The sequence below is a fragment of the Pholis gunnellus genome (genome assembly GCF_910591455.1).
Source record: "Pholis gunnellus genome assembly, chromosome: 3".
NCBI classification, from domain to species: Eukaryota; Metazoa; Chordata; class Actinopteri; order Perciformes; family Pholidae; genus Pholis; species Pholis gunnellus.
In genome coordinates, this window is record NC_136529.1 from 18,745,571 (window position 1) to 18,771,147 (window position 25,577).

The following is a 25,577-nucleotide window of genomic DNA, read 5'->3' on the forward strand; positions in this document are numbered from 1 at the left end:
TGCGTACAAAAAAAAAAAAAAAGAAAGAAAATAAAAAAGGCAACGCTAAGTTTGAGAAGAAAAATACTGTACAAAAAAAACTAAACTAAAAACGATGACTTCATTAGCTGGACTCTCCCAAATCTGTGAGATATCTCTGAGGTAATCATTGAAGTATGACTCATTAGACAGCAATAAATACCAACATGAATACAAATATTACAAAAGTAAAAACAGAGGCAAATGCTTAATGCTAAAGCAAAAAATCTGAGCTAAAAGAGGTAGGTTTTTAGGTAGATTATGGTGTACATCCATTGTGAACACTCCTTTTTGTAAGAGCTAAATTAAGTTGATTCCATTACAATCCCTGTCCTAATGGGAAGAACAAAAGCAAAACAAAAAAAGACTTTAAAGCCTTTACGTGGGAGATAGCCAACTGTTTTCAATGAATGACGTCATACGTGTTTTTACAGACAGGATTTATAATGGCAATAGCTTTACAAAAAAAAACTTTAAAAATATCGACTAATATGATAAACTGTAAAGCTTGCTGGTGATAGTGTACCATGAGTTGTATGTTGCAGGCCGTGTTACTGTGTTATGTTGCGGAGAGGAAATCTCCCCAAAGACGGACCCATCTAATTTGTGGTAGATTTCCAAAGATGTATGGTTTTCAAATTCCAGTATTTTTAACAACCGCGATGCAGAGTTAAAAACAAGTAGGGATTCCAAGCAGCCTACCGAGGGCAAACCATACAGGAAGCTCCGGGGATGCACCACATTCAGATTGAACTGTATTTGCATGTTATGTAGAGTACATTGGGTGGGAAATTGAAAGGAAAAAAAAAAAAAAAAGAGTCCCAAAACCAACATTTAATCACATATTTAAACATAAAAAGGAAAGAAAAAGGGTTTCCTTCTCATGATGAAGCATAAAGCAAGTACTGACCGAAATCTACGTGTTCAATTAGCGACTGTATGACACATCCACCAGACTCTTCCTGAACGGTTTTCAAAGCCCCAAAAGGAACTCCCCGTTCTCCCTGTGGCACTTACAATGTTCATCAAACCTCCCGCTGTATTAAACATACACAAATCAACAATGCATCTCTATCTGGAAAAAAACCCAATATAGAACTAAATCAAACCCATATCTGCATACAACAGTATGTATTCAGAGAAAATCAACGTGGAGACTTTTCAAAAACTTCCAAAACGTCAGTGTTCAGTAACCAAGCACATCACATCCCTCACCAAACTGACACACTTGCACATGTGAGTGGTACGGCCAAAAGACACTCAATCCTTAACTCCTTAAAGTTCAATCACAGTAGGGGGATTCGTGGGGCGCATGGAATTATATATCCTTATGATTATGTGAATATGCAAACATCTAAAAAAAGATATGCAGCGTCACAGTGACTGATGAAGAGTCGGAATAAAGCCACAGTGACGGAGAATGGACTTGAAACCATGCGGGGTGAACAACTTCACCCTTATAATACTAGAATTATGAAAGTCCGCCTGGTCTTTTTTCTTCAATAAATGTGTTAGAAAATGTCCTTTTTGAAAATTATTTTGCTCCTTTTTTCAGGAGAAACGTAACTTTCAAAATCTGGCAAGCATCTGTCATTATTATATGCTATAAATGCTTAAAGCAACTGTCACAACTACTCAGGAAGCAGTAGAGAACACACCCAGCTCAACAACAAACACCATCGTCCTCTAAGATCACAGAGTAATCCTCGTCTGCTCTCGGGTTTGACACACGAGGCCTTGTGGCCAATCACAGGAACCGTTTTAACTGATCACTCTCCTGTCACACAGCAAATAAAATGCAAAAAAAAAAGAAAAAGTTTTACACTCATGTCATCTCTGCAAATGACTTCTTTTATGCCAAGATGCTTTAGTGTGAACTTGGCAAGAATTTGACTAAACCCTTCTTTGGGGAATTGTCTTGATATATAGAAAAACCCATGTCATCTCATATAATTTTACCATAATCCCGCATGCAGCAAGCCATACATTACTGGCCTCTAAACCTAAAGCATTTGAATTCTCTTGGCAGTTTGGTTTATAAGCCATTAGCTGCCGCCGGATGAAGCCTAAGCCAAAGATGACTGACAGCACTTTGACAGCAGAGAGAAGGCATACGAGTTCCTATCACATACAAGCTTGTCTTCCAAGAGCCATGGATAAATAGCATATGAGTTTAGAAGATTATATAATGAGGATATCCAAGGCTCTGGAGTTATCATTACGATGCACTGTTGTGATGTATGAGGTGTATACTTAGTGATCTATATGGCTTATATTAGAGAGCAGCGTGGTATGTTTAGCTTGTCCTCTTACCGAAAATGAACCTTGGAAATTAGGCAAATATATCAACCCACCACTAAACAAATACAAATTTGACCGAGTCAAAGATACAAGCAATCCCTGTTTAAGCATTTCTAACCCATTCTTACCAAAAATAAAATGATCCAAGTCAAAATAAAACGAGAATAGTGATAAGAGATCAAAAACAGAAAAGGGTCAATATAGTATTTGCATATATATTTGTGGAAAAAATTAGCCTTGAGAAAGATCTATGTAGCCCTATGTACAGCGGCGGACATATTATATATATATATATATATATATATATATATATATATATATATATATATATATATATATATATATATTTTTTTACACAATGCAGCCACTAGAGGGCTGCGCAGCATACATCATCACACAGGAGGGCCTGGGTGACGAGGTGCGCACCACCACCTCAGCCGGGCCCTCCGACATTCTAGAAAATCCACTTCCCCGTCCGAAATGAAAGGGGTCTGATATCTGGGGAGGTCTGAAGCAGCTTCCCAAGCTCTCCGCCCACGGAGCTCACTGTGTACTAAAGGAGGAACAATTCATGGAATTGTTTTTAAAGGTGAAATGACGTATAAAACAAACAAACCCCCCCAAAAAAAACACATCCATTGCAATTACATCAGTATATATGCCAATTCCAAGTATGGTATGCAGCTATATATTTACAAGACAGGCCCCTTGCTTTGGCCTCAATTTACTATTCCAGTTAGATTTGGCATCTTAGCCCTTAAAAATGTGTGATAATATAGGTACTGTGTATATCAATACATAGGGTTGAGTAAAAGGGGTGATAACAGTGCTTAGGATACATGTGGTAGTAATTAACTATTTACAGGGAAACAAACAATTAAACAAAGAGTAGAATAATGAAAAAAACAAATTCAAAAGAGAGCAACAAGCCACAATGCAGGCTTGCTTTGATTGACAGTTAGCAGTGTAAAAGTAGCTAACACATTTAGTGGCTAATTCTCACCTCAAAACCAGGCACCCCAAGGTCCAATCAGAGCCTCACTAAATTACAAACTACGCTCTGTACTCTGCAGTATAAACCTCACATATGAGCTTTTCCTTCATGGGCTGTGAGGCTAGTCAGACAACTTGCATGCATGTCGAGTGGCTGCATTCGTGAAACAGGCCATGAAGCAGCAAGGTTATTTTTAGGTACTGGAACCCTTCTGAGAAAGAAGTAGACCATACCTTTGGTGAAAGGCAAAAGGCATGTGTTTGAATTGGATACACAGTCATATACATACGCTGCATGGAGAGAAGCAGGTGAAAAACAGAATAAACTAATGTGCAGGGACTGCTTTCGCACTGATAAACCAAAATGCCATCCGTACTGAATCTAAATTGTTCCGTGTGAAAGTTACTGTTCCACATAGGGGATGTAAAACAAAGAGGTAGCTCAACTGAATGGCTAAATGAATAACTGAGTATGTTTGTTGTGTTGTGTGCACGTAGCGTACACACACAAAATGTCCAGGCATTTAAAGCAGCGGTTTGTTGATTTAAAAACAGGCAGAAGCACTGTAGATAGGCAGAAGCTGTATGTACACATGTATGTATAGTTTAATTTGTATAGACTATGAAGTTTCCTTATTTACTACGTCTCACAACATCTGCTTGCTCTCCGTCTTTATCTTGGCCGTCTTTATGCCAAGATGGGACTTCTTTAGACAAGACACATATCAAACACACACGTAACACACACGCACACACTCCACTTTCTCTCTTCCACTCGCTTCATACTCCACACCTCCACTGAGTCCATCCAGCACATCCTCAGCTCCCTGCCTCCATTTTTTACCCCTCGGGCGTCTCGTCTCCAGCTTCCTCTCTACCGTTGAGGTTCAGAGGTTCTAAGAGACTTCGCTGCCAAACACCTCCAACACCAGCGGGGTGAGCTGCATGCTGTGCTCCGGCTGGAAGGACAGCGAGCGGTACTGTTTGGAGTGCTCCTCGTTGAGGCTGCGCAGGTCGGCCAGCTTCTGGATCATCTTGGCATAAAGCAGCCGTCCTGCCGGGTGGTGGAGCTGGATGTAGGCCTGCAGGGTCTCTGACAGTTGGTCTTGCAGGGCTTCGATCCGTGCGTGATCCTGCACACCTGGGCGGTCTGCAGGAGGGGGAAAAGGAGAGTCTTAAAATAGCAACCCAAATTGACTGTTGACATCTCAACGTCATTGGAAAAAATTAGGACTGAATACAAATATCAGTAATATTTATCCCACAAAACAATTTCTTAATTGTAAATCAACATAACATTGCATGATATTTGTGTTTTTATTCCTACTCTTCTGGTCAGGTGGCTGGCTAAATTTAGATCGGGGAGAGCGTATCTGATGAATAATGAGGGGCCTCGTATACGTGCAGGAATGCAAATATACACTTAGTTACACATGCTTGCTTGCATAACTACACATGTACACTACCGTTCAAAAGTTTGGGGTCACCCAGACAATTTCGTGTCAATTTTCAGTTTCTTCGCAATTTCTCGCATGGAATAGCCTTCATTTCTAAGAACAAGAATAGACTGGCGAGTTTCACATGAAAGTTCTCTTTTTCTGGCCATGTTGAGTATAATCGAACCCACAAATGTGATGCTCCAGATACTCCTATGTAGATATTTCATTAAAAACCAGACGTTTCCACCTAGAATAGTCATTAACCACATTAACAATGTATAGAGTGTATTTCTGATTAATTTAATGGTATCTTCATTGAAAGAAACAGTGCTTTTCTTTGAGAAATAAGGACATTTCTAAGTGACCCCAAACTTTTGAACGGTAGTGTATAGTAAATGCACTGCATCCTCGGCAAATGCATACCATAAACACAAATGTCTGTTCAAATCAAGGCACGTACTCACACAAAACCCTTCAAGTAGCTTAGACCTGCACCTCAATGTGATACGTTGACTGACAGACATAAACAATGCTTAAAATCATTGGATAAAAATAAAAGCTATAATGAATATATACTCTCTTGGGAAAAAAAATAAATAAGAAGAACAAACGAGATCACTCAAGCAATTCATTTTGACCCTCTCTACGTTCCCTCCTCCACACAGTCAGACCTACGGTACCTGGAGAGAGCAAGCAGATGGCCATCAGCAGCACATGTTCCTCCTCCTGCAGGTTGAGCTTCTTCAAGCCCACCTGGAACTTCACCAGTGGCTCCAACAGCTCCAGAGTGTGGCCCGCTACAGAGGACGACACACATCATTACCGTCTTTGCAGCGCATAGAATCAGTTCCATGCGATATCATAGGGGGAACAAAAAGGTCCTCCAGGGAATGTTACCATCAAGCTTATTCATTCATATGTCCTATTGTCGGTTGAAATCATCTCTGGTAAGGATATTTTTTGCATACTATGCGTTCTCGACGATTGTTTTCACTAAGAACTACCAGTTGAGATTTGCTGTATATGGCATTTCTTAGGGGGGTTGTTTTAAGTAGATGCATAAATGAGAAGTCATACAAATAATGATCAAAAGCAGTCATTGATTATCTCGACTCTCCATTTCCTCATTTTATGGCTGGTGCTGTGTACTGAACTTTAATGCGTTCTGAGCACTGTGTAAATCGTGCCTGTAGCATGCGATGTGTTAGCACCAAATGCTTTTCCAGATGACTCAATCTTTGTAATTAATAAATGATTACTAACGTTTTCTTCTCTCTTTTTCTTGTATAATTGTTTAGGTTGATAAAATATTAAAGGGTAACTTTGGTATTTTTCAACCTGGATGCTATTTTCATTAACAGTCGCAATAAAGTAGAAGATCACACTAGCTTTACCAAGATGACCACTTTAAAAAAAAAACACACAAGTCCCTTAAATGTTGTGTCTAACTTTTTTCATTCTGCCTTATGTTTTGATGCTTTTAATAGTTTTATGTGAAGCACTTTGAATTGCCTTGTTGTTGAAATGTGCTATACAAATAAACTTGCCTTGACTAACTGACTAATAGGGACGGCAATTTCTGAAATTGGTGCAGTATTGAGCTCACGGGCAAGCTCACGGGCAAGCTGGCACCGCCAATTGAAGTCCACCAAATGGGCTTGTTTTTACATTTCCATTGTGGAACGAGAAGTCTGACACATTTTAAAGATTTGTTTTTTAAAACGTTTTTTCCTCAAAAAACGTGTTTACGAAACAAAATGACGAATTGAAAAGTATTACTTTAATCGATATATAGAAATTCTGGACTTTTTTTAATGATCCACTGCAGAAAATAGGACTGCCGTGTTACATACATGTTTTATGAATGAACTGCAACTGTGAAACTAGGGGCAGAATTAATTTGAAATCCCACGTGAGAGTTATATTTATGATTGTATACTATTGATGAAAAAACACATCTGAATTCCAGCCATGTTCATGTAAACTATTCAGTGATATTTTAAGAAGAGCACAACAGAGCTGCTTCTGCTGGTCCAGACAGTGGATGTTTTGTGTGGTCAGTCGGTCGGGAGTGGCATTCTTTGGTTTATCCCATAGAGAGGGGTCTTGTTTGAAACTGGCAAATGAAAGCCTTGCCCACAGGAACCTCTGCGGATATAAAAGACCGTTTTTGGAGTCTTACATATGCACAAACGTGCTTCCTTCAAGCTCTCAATAGAGGTGTAACATGTGTAACATGTGCGTCTTTTCTTCAGCTGGGCAAAATGAAAACAGTAGTTTGTCTTCACGGTAGTCAGACGGTACACTGACCTTTGGTGACGTCGCTGATCTGGTATTTAAAGTCAGGCCCACCACAGCTCCAGGACATGTCTTCTAGGTTGAAGCTCTGATTTGAGCGCAGCATGATCACCTCAATGGCGCTGGACTTGAGCAGAGCAATCTGGTCCTCTGCAGTCAGCTCCCTGCAGGAATAGATATTACATACTGTTAGTAAACCATTAATAGTACAATATTACACAAATGGTCCTCAAATAACCTTAATCATGTGGTGCTGGTCGAATCAGATAAACAACAAGTAAACAAGATTCAAACTCTTTCAATATCTCATGATTCAATTTTGATTCACTGGGTTGGTTTGATTAAAAAAAGATTCCCAATACAAAATTGATTCGTTATGAAAAACTTGAAGGACATTTCTTAATATCTTAGCATTTAAAGATACAGTCTCTGATTTGTCTCTGAATCCCAAAATGTCAGAAGGTGGAGGTTTTATCATTCCTTAGATTACAATAAAAAAATGGACTTATTTTACAAAACGTTATGCGTGAGGAGCTCTAACAAAACAAAGAGTGCTATTTCGTCTGATAACAAGATACACAAAGGTGATACATTTGGTGAAAGAACAGGAAATATAACAACGATCTCCGACACTAAAACCTTAATTTATTTTTAAAGAATAAATAAAAAAACTAAACAAAACAAAGATTGTTTAGAAGTTGTGAGTCGATTCAGAATCAAATGAGATAAAAAAAAAAAAAAAAAAACATTAATCGTCCCCACATCTAACCCAAACCAAGTACCTGCCCTTTCTACGCATTTATGTCAGCTCATCAGTTGTAGAATTATATCTTATAGGAATTTTCTGATCAATGGCTTACTGACTACAGGTTCAAAGTATTCAAAGTTGATCAGATATGTTCTGTGCAGGAAGACAAAAACAATCAAAATATGTATTTCCGTTTGCTTCCTCCTGCTGTCATGGGTCCCTGAGCACGAACAAGTCAATTCATTGCCATAAATCAAACTTTTCACCGTCATGGTAAAGTCCTGCATCTAGTGGTGTTTTGAAATGTCTTTAAAAATTGTCTCTAAAATGAAAAGGTATGAACTAGCAGGAGACATGAGCTGAAACCTGCAGCTCTTTAGGGGAGGTCTGGTGTTGTTTTCAGCAGATCATAAGTGGACAAACATTCCAAAGGTAATCCGACCACGTCCATCACTTTCAGGAAAAACAGGCCCTGGCTCGTTTTTAGCCTCAACTTTGGGATGACCCCGAGACACTATGCGCTTGTCCCCGTCAACACACTCAGAGACAAACACGCTGAAGGGCAGCACTCGCAATGTGTAGACGGTGGGGAAGAAACACTGACCAGCCATTGTTACACAAATAATGTGCTAGCTTGTGTCTTCCACACGTTTATTATTCTATTCATTTATTAAGTTCCACTTTCAAGGTTAAGGATATTGCATTGTGCTTCACATCTCTTTGTTTAATTCAAACTTTTAAAACAAAAGTGAGTCTTTGTAATAGATCTACCACATACCTTTAAAAATGTTGTGTGCTCTTTAGACAGACATCCTGAGGGTGCGCATGCAAGACAGACCGGTGCGTCTTTCTCTAAAAAGGTTAGACAATCACCTACTAACATACTTAAAGGGCTGCACTTCACACCAACAACATGGCAAATGTATAACCTCGTCCAGCTAAGCAACAACACAACATCAAAAAGATTGTCCTTAATGTGTCAGCTATCTGTAATATAGAGTCCATCAGTAATCTATGCCCTTTAGACCACAGCCATCACTGTGGCACATTATCGACTAATCAGACAGAAAAACAAGTAGGTGTACAAAGTCTTCAACGCACATTTAGGTAAAAAGTCACTCGGTGACATGTAAATAAACTAGAATTATCACGGCTGTATGCCTCCATGTCCGTCTAAAGTATAATCACTTATTAATCATAATCTCATATTAGATGTGTGTTAAATTGGTCAACAATAGCTTAAGAATTCTTGAGTTATGGCCAAAAACATGTTTGGCGAGGTCACCGTGACCTTTGACCCCCAAATTCTAATCAGTTCAGTCTAAGTGGACATTTGGATAAAATTTGAAAAACTCCCTCCAGGCGTTCTTGAGATATTGAGTTAAAAAGAATGGACCGGGCGGTCGGCCATACTATGGACGGACGAACTGCGGCAACCCGAAAACATATTGCCTCTGATCACGGATGTTGCTGGCGCAAAGGCATTAAAATACAATGATACAAGATACATTGTCTGTATCTTTGTATCATTTTATTTTTCCAGATATCAACATTTGTTTACGTGAGCAAGTCGGTTCTATATGAAAAAAAAAAAGATCACAGAAAAATGTCTGTCACACAGTCGTATGCAAAACAATTCATCCTAAAACTGGATTAGCAATTAGCATGTCATTATCATAAAGTAGTTATTTCTGTAAAGTAACTTGCTTTCATGCCGTCTTGTATTGGCCATTGTGAATGTGTTTTTTTTTTACCAGTCTTGGAGTCAAATTCTTTAGTTAAGGCTAAAGATATTTTGTCTGGCTGTCCCTGTGTCAAAACTCTAGCAGACAGATAGAAACATGCTCTACAACCAACACCCAACACACCCAACACCCACACACACGCATACCTGAAGCCAGGGATCATCTTGGCAAAGCCAATGACTTTCTGGATGCTATAGGAGACCAGGTCAGCCAGGTGGGGCAGCATGGAGAAGCTGGAGCCCTCCTCCTCGCTGGAGTCAGGGCTGCTGCCCTGCTCGTGGTACATCATCAGTAGGTTGTTGAAGTTCATTTTGGCGTCTACTGACTCTGTGGGGAGCAAAGGAAAAGCCAGCAGAGAAAAGAGGAGAAGACAGGAAAAGTGGAAAATCATGACAATGTCACACTATTCCGCCATGAATAGACGGTCTGTGCTGAGATAACCAAGAGAAATCATGGAACAGATAGTGCTTGTTGATGGAAAGGCTCATCTGAAAATACACGAGCGGCAGGTCAGTAGGAGTGAGATGAAAGCTTTAGATGACAGCTACGACAACATGTGAAGCATGCAGAGCTTGCCGGGTCATTTTTCCCCGCTGAGTGTTGGCGTTAGGCCACAGGACCGTGCCATAGTGTGTGTTTCTTACCTGGAGAGTGACTGAAGGAGTCAGAGGAGGCATCAGACAGAGAGTGGAGAGACGCAGCTCTACTGGCGCTACGCGTCACCGGGCCCTCGCGTACAGGAGGCTGGACAACAGAAAAGGGCACAAATAAAGACACCGAAGGATTCTTACATACGACGATTCAGTAAAAAATCTTCATCTAAATGAACATACAGCTGACCAATTTGTGCTCATTATTCTGATTCTCGCTAAAAATTACAGAATATCCAGCTTTGCTGAATATCTGCTGAAAAATGGGGTCGAATTACTGGACTTGAGTATGTCTGTATGTGTATCTTGTGATACCTGATATCTGATACAGAATGGATAACAACACTACAGGTTAGATGTCTGAAAGGACGGAGGCGTTTAAGGGTGATTCAGGAAAAGACTTTCGGAGGAGGAATGGCCCACTTGGTGTGAGATTTGTGTGTAAGCAATACAAAACATGACCGTCGCTGACAGGCAGTGGAGTAGAGCTGAAGCAGAAAGATATTCCGATGTGAGGAATCAACATCACTGAAATGCTGTGAGTGTGCCGGGTAATCTGAAGATCCTTTGGGAAGTGACAAACTGCCTATTCTATTAAGAGCTGGAACTATCTTTGTCAATCTTAACCCTATAACAACAATACCAGTCATATTTCTATTCAGTTTGAAGTCTCATTAAAAAAAATGTGTCCGACTGCAAAAATGTCCATATAATGATGGGGCTAACTATTAAGACACAAACCCTGAAGCGGCAGAAGTCGGAGTAGGAGTCGTCGTATGTTTTGTGGTGCGCCTCCACCAGCGTGGCGATGACCTGACTCTGGTCGTCACTGAGCCGCGGCCGCCGCGCCTCCTTGTCCACTTCACGCTGTGCTTCCTCGTCCTTCCTCCGTTGAATTAGGTCCTTCTTCCTCTGCACTTCCTCATCTGTCAGAATGACTGAGAGTGCAAAGTATAAAAGAGACAAAGAGGGTGAGAGAGTGTTAGAATTACACACAAAACACACAGGAAAACAAAGCTTTAGAAAATACATGCATGGAGAACACAGCTTTTGTGCAATCAGAAAACAGGTGAGGTGGAAGCAGGGCAGAATGAAGAATGAGTTTAAGATATAACAGAATACAGCTATATCATCAATTGGTAAAAGGTACGCTGCTTTTAAAGCTTTTCGGTTTGTACCTGTGTTTTACATTGTGACAAAAGCCATGTTAACGTGGTGTTGGGTGGTGGAGGGGCGGGGGGGGGGGGGGGGGGGGGGTTGTTATTCTCTGGAGGAAGAGAATGGGAGGAGACGCGTCCATATGGAGACCCCTGCTGCAATGAACAAGTGAATGCATTGTCTTTGTTCTGTTCGCTCCTTGTTGTTCTAAACACTGAATTAGCTCACAGAGACAGAGAGGGAGAGAGAGAGAGAGAGAGAGAGAGAGAGAGAGAGAGAGAGAGAGAGAGAGAGAGAGAGAGAGAGAGAGAGAGAGAGAGAGAGAGAGAGAGAAAAAGAGAGGGAGGGAGAGCGAGAGAGAGAGCTGGGTCTCAACAACATGCTGCTGTTTTTGCAACAGCAATGCCACTGGCTCCTCGAACATGTACAGTAAATCGCAGCGGCTGTGCCACCAACCTTGTGGTGTTCCCAGAAACACTCAGGGGAAAGAACATTCAGCCGGAAGTGAGAGGGCCTTTGCTTAAAAGCGGCCAGGGGACAATATCCGGATATATCAGGAGAAAACAAGAAAAGAAAAAAAAAGAACCTGCTATTTACAGACCATGAAAATAAACAACTGTGTGGAAAGAAGAGGCCTCACAAGATTGTACATAACAGCAGGTGTTTAAAACTTCAGATGGAGTAAACTTACACTCTACAATGTGGGGAGGCTCCACGAGTTCAAATGGAAAATGTCAACACTCTAATGGGGGCAAAGACCCAGAGATACTTGACCTCAGTCCAAATATTACATAATATATACAAGAGGGACAGTAGGCCCCCAAAACGGCAAACAGCAGTCGTGTAAATCCTCAAAAAAAAAGAGAAAAGAAACAAAAAGGTAGATTAAATGTAATAATAATAATAATAATAATAATTTGTTTTTATTTGGGGGTCTTGGATGAGTCCAGGACATCATTTTGATCCACATTGAACAGTGTTGGGCAACCACAAAAATGTTACAGTCATTCATATAATCATTAAGTGCATTTAACCCAAAAGGGTTCGTCCCTATTTAAAGACATGCAGTAAATCCCATGGTGTAATGTTAACAGTATTGAGGACATACGGGTCAGCCGTCATACTTACACTCTTTCATCATGCCAATGTCCACACAGCGCTTGAGGCGGCATGCCTGGCAGTGGCGCCTGTTGTCCTTGGTGATGGTGCAACTGCCGTTAAAGGGACACGTGAAGGCGGCCTTACGCTTCATACTGCGCCTAAATCAATTGTATACATTTTACAGTCTATTAAAAAACACACACACACACACACACACACACACACACACACACACACATCTGTTTATAAAACGTATAAGACTTTAGTTAAGGCTCTATGCGAGTGTCTGAACATGTTTGTAACTATGTTGTTAGAATCAATATAGCACCGTGGTGCCTTGGACCGTGTTGTAAACAAATAGTTCTCATGGGAGAACTGGATAAATATTTTTGGTCTTTAAGCCGGGGACTGACAGAAACAGCATAAATATGGATGAGCGCCAAGGATTCCAGGGGTAAAAGAAGAGTCTTGACAAACGGTGACGCAAAGCGTAGTGCTTTAGTCGGTCACGGATAGTATGTATGATCAGTTCTACACAGACGTGAGGAAAACACACACACACACACACACAGAAGCACACTTGGGGAGAGTTCAAATCCGGGCCAGCTGAGAGACGAGGAAGGAGATTATTAAACATCCTTCTTTTTTCATCCTCTCTCTTTAAACAGCAACACTGCCGAGAGGAACAGATGAAACATCGAACACACACAAGCTCACACAATCATGACTCGCTCTCGTTTTGTCTGTAGTGGAATTGGAAACGCGTGCGCGTGTGTGTATCAATGAGCAGGCAGCAGCCAAGGCATTAACTATAGGACCGAGCTCATTTGTATTCTCTACCTGCCCCCGGGCATTAGCGTGAACTCGGATGTTGTCCATGGTCTTATGTAACTGTGGGTGGTAATTACATTTAGCGTGTGTGTGTGTGTGTGCACGCATCTGGGTGGCTATTGTATATGCAAGTTCAGACCCGTGTTTGTATGCTAATGCGTGCATGTGTCAATAACTCGTCAGTCGATATGCATCACATCGCTTTCATCAGCGTGATATGAGCAAATGTGCTCAAAGGCCTACCGAGTGTGTGTATGCGTGTGTGTGTGTGTGTGTACATTGAATATGTCAATTTCCAGCAGAACTGTGAGCTCACGTGTGCATTTGCGTACCTGAAAAACCCCTTGCAGCCCTCACAAGTCATGGCGTTGAAGTGGAAGCCGGTGGCTTTGTCGCCACACACGCCGCAGATCCGCGGCACGTTCCTATCGAACTCATCAGGGGCCAGAGTGGACGTACTCCCAACTGTGGACTCCATCACTAGAAAAAAAAAGAAAAGAAAGGGCCGAAGGAGAAAGACAAATAAGAGAGGAAAAAAAGAGTAATTAAATCAGCTCCTGGTTGTACAAACTGTTCACTTGCTCAATAACTCAATAAAAAAAATAAAAAAAGAGGAAAAACATTAATTAGTCTGCCAAATTCTAACATCTGAAGTACATCATTTTTGCACTTTACAACAAAATGATGAAAGTAATTTAAAATTACCTATCATAATAATATTTTCGATTAAGTGATACAAAGTTGCTGTAAAAACTCGACACCAAGTGAGTGGCGTCTCTTTTCACCCGTCTGCGTGTCAACCAAACAGAGTCCCTTCCCTTCCCGTCTCCCCTTCGGAGCGGAACAGGGAGCCACATGAATCAAGTAGGAAAAACTTCAAAATGCTGGATCTGGGTTACATTTGATTACATAGTGCTCCCAGTATCTATTTCACTTAACAGCCTCGTGAGAGGAAGAAAAATAGGCACGTCCCTGCTAGGCTAGCATCCTCATAAACAAACAAACAGACGCTGTCCTTTTTCACAAAGCTCCTTTCTTATTCTCTTCTTTGCATCCACTGCAAAGTAAACGTGAAGCAAGGAGATTGAGGGCCACTCGAAGGGAGCGTAACTAAACCGATACAAATCTCAACAAACTCACAAATCAACAGCCAATGAGGTAAGGGCCCAGCTGAATAATTTAAAATGTTTTTGACAGATCACTTCATCATTCATGTCTAATTAAAAACCACCGGTCCTGCTTAAACGTCTCACACACTCCAGGAAATGCAACAATGTTGTTTTTCTCAGTACAACTGAGAACAATATGAACATTGTGCCTTTAAACCAAATTCTGTCCACGAGCAGGAAATGTAGTCCTAACATTTAAAAAGGTCACAAATAAGAAGGAAAACAGAGGACCTTTTCAGTTGCTCTCTGCTGCAGGCATCGTGGACAGCGGTAACTCAAAGTGTGTTGACGTCTTGCATCTCAGCACCACATGCTTCAACCGGGAACATCTGATACAACGGCCGCCACGGTACACAGTGTAACAGTAAACACGAATACAACTGGAAGGACCGGCAACTGACAGCAAATATTTGTGGAGGGAATCAAACTATCAGGTTACATTGAACTCCGATATAGACAACAGACCACACAGAAACCTCGTAGGCTGACGGGAAATCGCTTCAAAACTATTCGTCTCATCACCGAACAGAAACTCTGTTTAATGAAAACTCAAAAGCAGAGCAGGGTTAAATCCACACGGTCTGATTAACGTAACATTTTATTCGCTCTCAGTGGAACCTTTTTACCGTCACTTTTCACAACACTGTGAAGCCTCCTGTGACGGACTAGAGTGTGACCTAAACTCTGCTGCCCCCCCCCCCCCCCCCCCCCCACCATCTCACGTTTCCCCATGCAGAGGAGAGGTACGCATGTTGAGTCAAAGGCCAAGACTCGAAAAGCTATTTGGAGTTTGTGTGAATGAAAGCCACCAAAAAACGAACTGCAGCACATTTGAACAGGATGTTTTTCTGCAGTTTTACTAATCTTCCAGTGTAGAGGTGTCACGGTTCTTTAATTACAAAAAATATATTTTGTGGGGGGGGGGAAAACAAAAAAACACAGCTTCTATGTGAGGCGAGTCACTCACTTGATGACATGATTGCCAATTTTTCTGTTCAGGATAAGTTTTCTGAACTTACGAACCCTTGCAACCTGTGCTCCAGCTGTTTCCTGTCACCATATTTCCGTTATTAGCCTTTTGTATGATGTATGGACATGACCTAGAACATTTTTGCTGACCTCGATATTACCCGTACATAAGAATGTAACCAATGTTTTAGTCAACATGCCAAACAGTAGGGTCTGATTTTATTTGATCTATGTTGAATATATTTTACATATGTATATAAATATTCTAAAGAATTAAAAGATTATTGCTCTTTTAATGGGTATACTTTTATAACTATGCTATTAGATCACTACATCAGTGGCATAAAATGACAATATAAGTCATTTAAATAAGTAATCTGTCTGGGAAGTGTGTTAAAACATGCTAGTTTGGTGGCTTTGTAGTGTTGAACAGTTGAACAAATAAATCTTAGTCGGGTAATACGAGATATCTTCAGTGGGGGAAAACGTGTGCTGGTCTGTCACACTTTATCTTTTTAAACAACACATTCTGGAATCCCGCTGACAGAGATGACACGCCATCAACATACAGACCCAACAGAAGGAAAAAAAAAAAAAAAAAGCATAGGGTTATTGACGCCATGTCATGTTACACGATACTGACCGGTATAAATGGCCCAGCAGGTTGTCGAACATTAAATCTGTTCTACTGCATGAAGGCAAAACTAATCCCTGCAGGCATTCACACTCATCACTCACTGTGAAACCAACAGGGGAAAACAGCCATTTGCCATACCATATCATCAACTGATCGGTGAAGCTAGTCCTCTGTGATTGCATTCTGCCCTGACAGGCCATTACACTAAACGCACAGTAGTATAGAGAGAGCGAGAGCGAGAGAGCGAGAGAGCTAAATAATGCATGAGGTTATTAGGCCAGATCTGTACTCATTCCTGTTTCTGACACGCAAAGCCAAGAGTACAGGTTTGGAGCTTTAGGCTACTACTAACTCTTGAATGATATACAAAGAGTGTGTGTGTGTGTGTGTGTGTGTGTGTGTGTGTGTGTGTGTGTGTGTGTGTGTGTGTGTGTGTGTGTGTGTGTGTGTGTGTGTGTGTGTGTGTGTGTGTGTGTGTGTCGTTCGCCAGCATCAATCAAATCTGTAATTGCGGTAATAATGTGAGATATTACTCATGTCATGTGTTACAAAAAGTGACAAAAAGTCTAAGGGTAAAAGAGTAACACTGGGATTTCTGATCAGCTTACGGTCCCTGCTCCGTGACGGGCAACTAAGTTTTGACATTTTTTTCCATCGGGTAGAATTGATGTGCTTATAAATTGTAACTGTTTTACCAACTAGAGAATCATTTCTTTTGAATAGTGCACTGCAGCAAGAGGGACATTATTATGCGTTGCCACTGACTGTATATCAGGTTAAACAACTTGGAGTCCGGCAACTTTTGGAGCAACCGCTGAACTTCTCAGGTGGTAAACACATTTGTTGCTTCCTGCATAAACGGAGCAGCATCAGAACTCACTGAGCTTTGAGGTTCGAGACATTTTTATTTGAAGTTTTCCGTGTTGGTCAGATTTACTCTTTCCACATTTTCTCCAAACTTTTCAACATGGTCGGCTGTTATTAGGATGTGCCTTCTGTCCAACACATTCAAGTCAAGATAACTTGTAAACTAACGCATGAAACTTACACCAGCGTTGGTAAGTTAACATAAAAAGTTATGAAACTATTATTTCAAAAAGCACCTACTCTGAAAAATGGTAACAAAAAGAAAAGCATTCCACCATTTAATGAATCAAATCATAACGGACGTTATCTCAGGGCACCTTAACAATTGCATATAGAGAAGGTGCAGACTGTAATCTGTATATTTACTATTTACAGAGACCCAACAATTCCAACTATGAGTAAGCATTTGGCGACAGCGGCGAGGAAAAACTTCTTTTTAACAGCAGAACCAGGCTCTGGGTGGGCGGCCAGCTGCAAGCATGAAAATATCTGAAATGCTGGAAATAAAATATAATTGTATTCTAAAAAGGGCCCGTGTAATGGATGCAAGATCTCTGTTTGGCTAGGACGTAACAGTGGAAAAGAATGAACCTAATTCATAATAAACCCAGTGAAACAGTAGTCATTAGGGTGCAACTGTTTATGTAGATAGTTACTTTAATTAGGATATTTAATAAATTGGTTTGATCTTTATCAAGCTGGCACTCTGCAATGGTTCAGAAACTGTCGAGGCGCAGTTTATAATACTAAACATCACCGACTGATCAAACACGAGCTCCCAGACTGGAACGACGTATTCAGCATTTATTCCCATGGCCAACAAACTTACAATATTAGGACTTGGGATGTGAATGTCTGTCAATTTGATTATGCACTAAAGAATCCAATATTTACAAAGACATAACTGATGACTCCGTTGTTGTCTTGGCGTCTCAAAACAAAACTGTCATTTTTTTAATCTTATCATTCTAATGTGGTTAATGTTTTTTTTTGTTAGATGCACTTGAATATATAAAAAAATAAATTCTGGATTTACTTGCATTTCTAGATTATTTAAACTCTTAGATTTTTGGTCTTAATTACATGTATATTACAACTATCACTTGTATGTTATTTTTCATTTATTCCACTTGTGTTTTACTTCCATTAAAAAAAGTTATTACGTTATATTTGTATCATGACTGCAATCTTGGGACATCTATTTTACTTGAACAGGGACTGACACGTTAGCAGTTGCCATTGAAGTAAAAAAAAAGGACAAGGAAGATAAAAAACATGGACAATCACAGTCTGTGAATGTTTTCCATGTGAAGTAGAGAGCTACTGAGGGTAATTAAGAAAGCTCATCTCAGCCACATGACTAGTAGGAGAATAAGCTCACAAATCTCTTGAACATGAGCAACTTCTACCAAAGCATTATGGCCGCCACAAATATTTTCAATCTCTTGGGTTGTCAGGGCTGTTTATTGAATGCCTCTTCCTCAAAGCAGTGGGAACCTTGAACACAAGTGATGTCATAGCTGTGTCCTTAGTTAAACCACAACATAATTCAGAACAAGTAGAAAAATGCCAGTTTATCGTGGTAACCTTGAATATTTTTCACATTGAACGTCTCCCAAATATAAAGAAACTGTCTTGCAGCAGCAGCACAATTTCCCTCTGGATTCTGAGTTCTTCTCAACGTGTTATTGAGTGCGTCACATGGTAAGCATGTTTTCACTCGGCCATGTGTCCATCACACCTCGCTACACATATAGTTGAGAGGACGATCATCTATTTGCCCTCTGCGTGACCGTCAGTCAAAGAGAGGAAGTGCCAGCCCACATGAGTTTAGGAGGAAACGGGAATGCAAGGGAGAAGCAGGCCGGAGCTTATGGGATGTTGAAGAGATGGGAGTAAAAACCGATATGGATATGAACATTGATACAGCGAGTAGGGGAGGGGTGACCTCTTTGTCACTGCGACTTTCTGCATCACAAGCCATGCCCTGGCTGGCTGTTGCAGATGTGAGAGAGCGAGCACTCGGCAGTGGCCCAGAGAGAAGAAACTTAAACACAAACAGCCTGTTTTTGTTATCTAAAAAGGACGGCTAAAAATACACAATCATAAGCCACTTCAATTACTGGCTAAATATGAATAAAAGTCTCATTTCTGACAGCTTCTCATTTTGAGAAGTATCAGAGGGGAAGGCTGTTCACACAGGAATCACATTTTAAGTGTGATTTATCTCTGTTGGTGCTGCTTTACTCCCTTTTGTTAAAGGAGGAAGCTAATTTTGGTGTTTTGTGTTGGTTGTGTGTGTGTGTGTGTGTGTGTGTGTGTGTGTGTGTGTGTGTGTGTGTGTGTGTGTGTGTGTGTGTGTGTGTGTGTGTGTGTGTGTGTGTACAGTTGTCCTCGAGAATGAAAAATCTTTTGGCATGCCAATTAAAAATTGTATGTATGATAAAGACTAGTGTTGATATATTTAATCTTAATGCATCTTTGAGCCTTAAAGACTTTTAGGTGAGTAATAACAATGAAGATCAGGACAGTTATTCTGTTTTGGGGGTTTATAAGAGACATTGGATTAATCTGATCATTGTTTCCTCAGTTTAACCTTAAAATGGCAGAAAATAGGGGGAACTTACATTTCCTAAAACCCCAATATCTTGTTTTGTCCAACCAACAATGCAAAACCCAAAGATATTCAATGACAATGACATGAACCTGAAAAAAGCAGCAAATTCCGACAAATGAGAAGCTGGAATTAGGAAATGTTGAAAAGTTTGACTGCGCAATTCTCAAAATAGTTGCCAGTTTATTTTTTGTGTCTTTTAACTGATAATTTCATCTCTAATAAAAGTATTGACTAAATGACAACTCTTAACAGACAGACGTTGAGAGAAGAATTGACCACGTAGTGTAAAATTGCTCCGCAGCTGAATACTCTTTACAAAAGAGGGAATTGATGGAATCTATCAGATAAATAAAGGAACAAAAAGAGGTAATGATGTGTACTGGACGTCTGGGGTTTGGGAGTCTGAGAGACACAGCGGCAGCGGTTGAGGAGCAAGAGATGAGGCCTGCTGTAATTATGTGCAGCACCGCAAACTGACTCGAGCTTGACATTGTAACTGGGTGGTGAAAGCTGCAAAATGAAGACATTACCCTAATTTTGGTGGCATAGCTGGATGAGAGACTAGGGAGTTTCCTTTTCTTTTTACCCAGCAATCTAGTTGAGGGAGAACAAGTGCTACTTAGCATGCCGTGGAGCACTGACTCATCTTTTCCTCCTTTGATTTATCACATTATGGCTGAAATGACACACACGTGTCTTGTAATGCAGGGACTGACATTAGAACTGTCCCCGGGTTTAAAGACACGACACTGTCTGCAGAGGCCTTAATGCTAAATGTTTGATAAGTCATCAATTCAACAGATTAATGGTCTAGTGCTCTTGGGTGGTCTGAACTAAATTGAAATCAACGTGTCTGAAATAGACACTCTTGTCATATAACAGAATATCTTTAATAACCTGAACGTAACCTGCACTACATAAAAAGTCCAGTGATTAAATATGTATTATTGAACACCTGGCTGATTCTTTACTCTGGTGGAGTTGAAGGAATATCCCACCAAAGTTTGCATAAATTGACACAACTTGTCACTTTATCAGTGTAAATTCTTTGCACCATCTGCATCCCAGCAGCCCAAATGAAAGCGTCTAACTCGCAGCTTCTAATTAGTTGACATCACATGTCAATCAGTGGGAAATGAAGTCTCAACTGCAGATGGTGTGAACCTCAGGGATATAGAGTCGTGACATGTTAAGTGCTAATGTGAGAAACAGTAACACGTCATGCCGATGAGGTTGAACGGTTAACGTAGCCTTTAGAATATGCCAATTCATGGATCTGTGTATTACTGCTGCAGTTTGAGCTGCTGTGAGATATTAAGACAGGAATAAGTGCCACGGTGGACCATGGCAGGAGTCCAATACCACCCATAAAGTAGCTTATTTCCTTCTGTTCTATTCGCCATTTCGTTTCAAGCTGCACCATTATCCAAGTATGCGATTACCAAACAGGAGAGGGGCCATTGCTTTTCTTTCTCAGGTGCCCTGCTACTACAGAAAAGACATAAGTGAGACCTCAGCTGTAAAGAAAAAAAAAAAAGGTCTTGGACCGCAGCCCAGATGTTGGATTAACTTTCATCAAAGTCAATATTAAGTGATTATAATACCCACCTTCAACTAACGCCCACCATCTAACAAAACTAATTAAGTGGTGCCATTAGTGCCTGGGCGCTGAAATGAAATGTGATTGAGGACAGGGCGAGTTACAACAAAGTGGATAAAGAGGAGGATCCAGATTTCAAAGAGGGATCATTTTAACTGCACGCAGACGTGCAGAAGAGAAATGAGAAAGCGAGAAATAAAAAACCTCTGGCATCACGTCCCAAGAATGTCAGCAATGAGTTTACAGACCACATCCCAACACATAAGAGTCAGAGTCGGAATCACATCCAGACCTATAACAGCACTGGAGGAAAGAAAGGGCTTGCTGTGGAACGCCTGAGTGGGGAGAAGGAGGCCCTGTTTTGACAATCCAATGAGCATCTTCCGTCTACATCACATGACGCAATCCCACAAATGGTTCTGAAATTGTTCCATGCTGCCAAAAGTCTCTCTTAAAGGAAAAGAGAGGGAGAGAGGGAAGTTGTGGAGAGGGTTGGAGGGAGAAAACATAAGGCGATGTGTTTTACTGCATACCTCTGGCTGGGTCACTACGAGTACAGAAGAGACATAAAACAAATCAGATCTAGAATGACCCGGGCTGCAGAGTAAGCTGGGCTACACTGGGAAAAAAAACATGGACGTGTGATTCCCACATATAGAAGTACATCTAAACCCACAATAATGGCCGAGCGGTGAAAAAACGAAACGGAGGAGGAGGACGGTGGGGGCCGAAGACAAATAAGCACCATTCAAAAGAAAATATGATCATGATGTGACTGAAGAAGTTTAATTCAAATATGGTTGGTGTTTACGAATTGCTTGAGAAAAAAAAAAAAAAAAGTACATGAGGAGAACAGATAGGGGAAAGAGAACAATGGACAAAAAGAGACAATGTGGACCTAACAACAACAAAGAAGACACGCTGAGTCTGTAATGCAGCTAAACAACTGGCTGAGCAGACTAGCCCAGTCCTGTCCCTTCACTCCCGATCTGTCTGTCTCTCCCTCAGCCTCCACGGGTCTATCTCATGCTCTTTTCCTACAATCACAGGGAGTATGTTACAGCAGTCATAATAGCACATGACAAGGTGACCTGTGCCCCACACGGGATGGGCTAAAGTGTGGTGGAAGGGGTGGGGGGGGTCACATGTCCGACCCTATGGTCTCTGCACAAACCGCCCCCCCACCCCCGCCCAGGCCCCAGTGCTGGCCTGCAAGGCGAGAGAGAGAGAGAGAGAGGCAGTGACGGCAGAACTGCCCCCTTATGCTGGGCCCCTTGCTGGACTCTGGAGAGGGGAAAGAGACGAGGCAGGGAGAGGCCCACTCAAACACACACACACACACACCGAAAGTCCTGTTTATGTCTATGCCGAATTTGACAGAGAATGCACATTCTCAAGCACACAGAGTCGTGCGCGCGGAGAGCCAACTGGACAGAACCGGACAGGCAACGAACGGACATGTGGGTGAGGTGGGTGCAAATGCAAGTTAGCCCACAAATCAAAGTTACATAACCTCCATGAAAGGCCGTCTCTCTTTTGGGAAATACTTGACAAAATTAAATATAAGAAATGACAGAAAACGTTTGAAAGGCTAAAAACAAATAATCAATACTCAAATGTCCTCCATATTCCAGTTATACACTGCAATGAATTAGAAGAGACATCTGAATATACATCCACTGCCCTGGATATATAAACTGTGACATATATTTTGCTTTCCTGGTAGATACATTTTCTGCATGACCTGCACTCTCCACACACACAACAAATATTACAAATAAATATAAAAACCATTAACAACGGGAGGTAATTGAGGGCCAAAAGACATTAAGGGGAACTTAACACTTCATTAGTCACAAAAGCAACTGAACACATGTGGCAAACAGCACGCATGTACGGGTACATACAAGTGGGTCTTTACAGTTAAGTACAGCAGCCTCTTTCTTTCTATAGGGTTACATGTGAGAGGAAGCAACCAATTACTATAGTCAGGAAAAAGGGGGGGGGGGGGGGGGCGGGGTACTTCACTGTACAGGAGCCATAATGGACTGTACCATCACCACAGCACCATGAACAGCCTGCTGCAGTTAAAGTCAATAAAGACACCAACTGAGCCCATCTCGTATCTGCTCATAGCATGTCAGCACCGAGTTCGACTGAAAGAAAGGTTTAAGCAGACGTGGTCCTCATTTAGGGTCGAGTATCCCGTTCTTGTGAATTTCCACAAATTCAGAACATGTGTGAACGTTGATCTCAAGTGCGCCGTGTTGTTGAGAAGAGACAAGATGAAGCAGCTGGCATTAAAAACAACATCCTACCTGCTACTTTAAGCGTCAAACGGTTTCACAAACAGAAATGGATAAGAATTAGCACAAAGGTCACCGGGAAAACAGAAGAGCTGGGGGCTGTTTGAATTTAAGACGCCACTGTGTGTGTGTGTGTGTGTGTGTGTGTGTGTGTGTGTGTGTGTGTGTGTGTGTTTAAGAAAGTGACGGAGAACTCCCTCCATGCTCAGGTAAATTGCTGGACGTGGTCTAACTGTATGCTACATGACAAGAGGGCTACATTCTGCAGGGAGTACTTTTTTTTTATCATGTGTTCATCAACACAATTAAAATGCGAGTTGATATCAGATTGTGATATGAAAGGCGACTAACATTAATGTTCTTTATGGTGGGGATTTTCACTCTATAGCTGAATGAAATAATGCTCCAATTTAGACAGAAAAACACTGATTTAAATCACATTATATTAACCAGGGTTGAAAAAGTACTGACATTTCCAATTCATTCTTCAAAATGCTGATATTACATCAGCAGTCATATTAATGCCAATATTGATTTAATTACTCACTACCTTATTCTTAAAATATTGTGTACATGATGAGAATAAATGTATTTAAAAGTATCATAGGTGTCACATCGCGAGACTGCAACAATCTCAGGGAATGTGCAAAGATCATAGCAAAAAAACATGTGTAACTTCAAAGCAACATCGTCACAGAGAATATTTTCAAAAGACAGCACCCTATTAACACACACACACACACACACACACACACACACACACACACACACACACACACACACACACACACACACACGTAAAATAAAAAAAACGTCTCACCTGAGGTCTTAGCATGCCCTTGTACAATAGGAAAGACTTGAAACCGTTCTTCACTTTATCCCAAGTTGTTAATCCTGTTCAATACAAAAAGCAAAATGGCATGTCGCAAGTCACTGAGTGGGCCTGTACCTGACCTGCAGTTGCTCTGTTTATGCAACACTGACTTACTTCAACAGCAACACACAGACACACACACACACACTCAATCAATCGTAACCATACTACGTTTAACAGTTAGGCAAGTATGTAGGCAAACACGTCGATAACAAGACACACTTAAACTGCGCTAAACATGCTTCTCGTGTGGTCTTGAGCAACACAAACTACAATAAACTCAAGTTTCGACTTTTAGCATTCCTGCTGTGCATGCGAGTTTCATACCTCAGCTCAACTTTTTTCCCCCATCCAGACAGAGTTGATTTTAATCCCCTTTAGTCGCCGTTCGTCGAGGTGCTCAACCGCTTGCAAAGTGCCTCCCCTCCATGTTGACTGCGCGGGTTAGCTGTGAGGGAGCGATGACTGCGTTTTGCAATAAAACTCGAAAAAAAAAAATGCGAGGAGACTTTTGGGGGAGAAACACGTCAAACTCGTACGCCCTTTCCAGACGTTGTCTCTCGCAGCAGCGCTGGTGGTAGCTAACGTTAGCGTGGCTAGCTGGCTGCTTTTAACCCTAAAACGCAGCACCAAGTTCAGCCAGCGTATTAACCGTTTTGCTTACCGCTTCCAACGAACGTCCAACGGGAAAAATGGCAGAGGCTCGAACTGGATTTCACTGACGGGAAAAACGTACGCACTTACACGAAGAAAACTCAATCGCACCTACGATAGTCCGACGTGAAATACCCCTCCTTCTTCAGGACCCATATAGATGGCCATTACTTTTTGTTATGCACCGCCCCCACTCCAGGACCTCTACGGGAAAGAGGGATTTCCCCCCCAGCCCCTCTAGTAACCAATCAGACGTGCGCTCGGAGTGTCTCCCGTGTTGTGGTTGGTGACATTTCGGCCGAGCCCGGCTTTGTCTGGTTGGCTCCGGTGTCTGTGAAGAGGGGAGCCGCCCCTCAAACAGGGGTGTGTCACGACGTCAGAGGTAACGGAGAGGTAAACAACTTTGACCGCGTGAGGTTTAAAGCAACATCGTTTTCCGTCTAATCTCTGAATCAATGGACACCCGGAGTGGGGGATTACCGCGCTAACATTAGACGCTGCGCGGTGTCTCCATAGGTGGAAGTCGCCCCGTTGTTCTCGTATTTCTCTCTTCCTCCGTAGTGTCTTTGTTTTGCTGCCTCAGGCTTTGAGCCCTATATTTT

General features: G+C 41.4%; 1 protein-coding gene across 1 annotated transcript; it reads right to left on the bottom strand.

Moving 5' to 3' along the window:
- Positions 1–2,753: 2,753 nt before the first annotated feature.
- LOC306714350 (vitamin D3 receptor B) lies at positions 2,754–25,035 on the bottom strand. Its single transcript, XM_079184356.1, has 10 exons — positions 24,649–25,035; positions 24,268–24,341; positions 13,615–13,762; positions 12,479–12,609; positions 10,934–11,130; positions 10,187–10,286; positions 9,689–9,869; positions 7,062–7,213; positions 5,432–5,548; positions 2,754–4,462 (listed from the first exon to the last, which is right to left on the bottom strand). Exons 3-10 carry the CDS (start codon positions 13,758–13,760, stop codon positions 4,209–4,211), a joined length of 1,278 nt encoding a protein of 425 aa, XP_079040482.1. The 5' UTR covers positions 13,761–13,762; positions 24,268–24,341; positions 24,649–25,035; the 3' UTR covers positions 2,754–4,208.
- Between the last annotated feature and the right edge of the window lie 542 nt (positions 25,036–25,577).

What these genes read in the sequence shown, in the direction of transcription:
- LOC306714350 (XM_079184356.1), bottom strand. Translation starts at nt 13,760, where the DNA reads ATGGAGTCCACAGTTGGGAGTACGTCCACTCTGGCCCCTGATGAGTTC. An exon ending in CCGACTTCTGCCGCTTCAGG is followed by an intron (nt 10,287 to 10,933) that starts GTTTGTGTCTTA and finishes TCTGTTGTCCAG; the next exon opens with CCTCCTGTACGCGAGGGCCC. An exon ending in AAGATGATCCCTGGCTTCAG is followed by an intron (nt 7,214 to 9,688) that starts GTATGCGTGTGT and finishes CTATTCCTGCAG; the next exon opens with GGAGCTGACTGCAGAGGACC.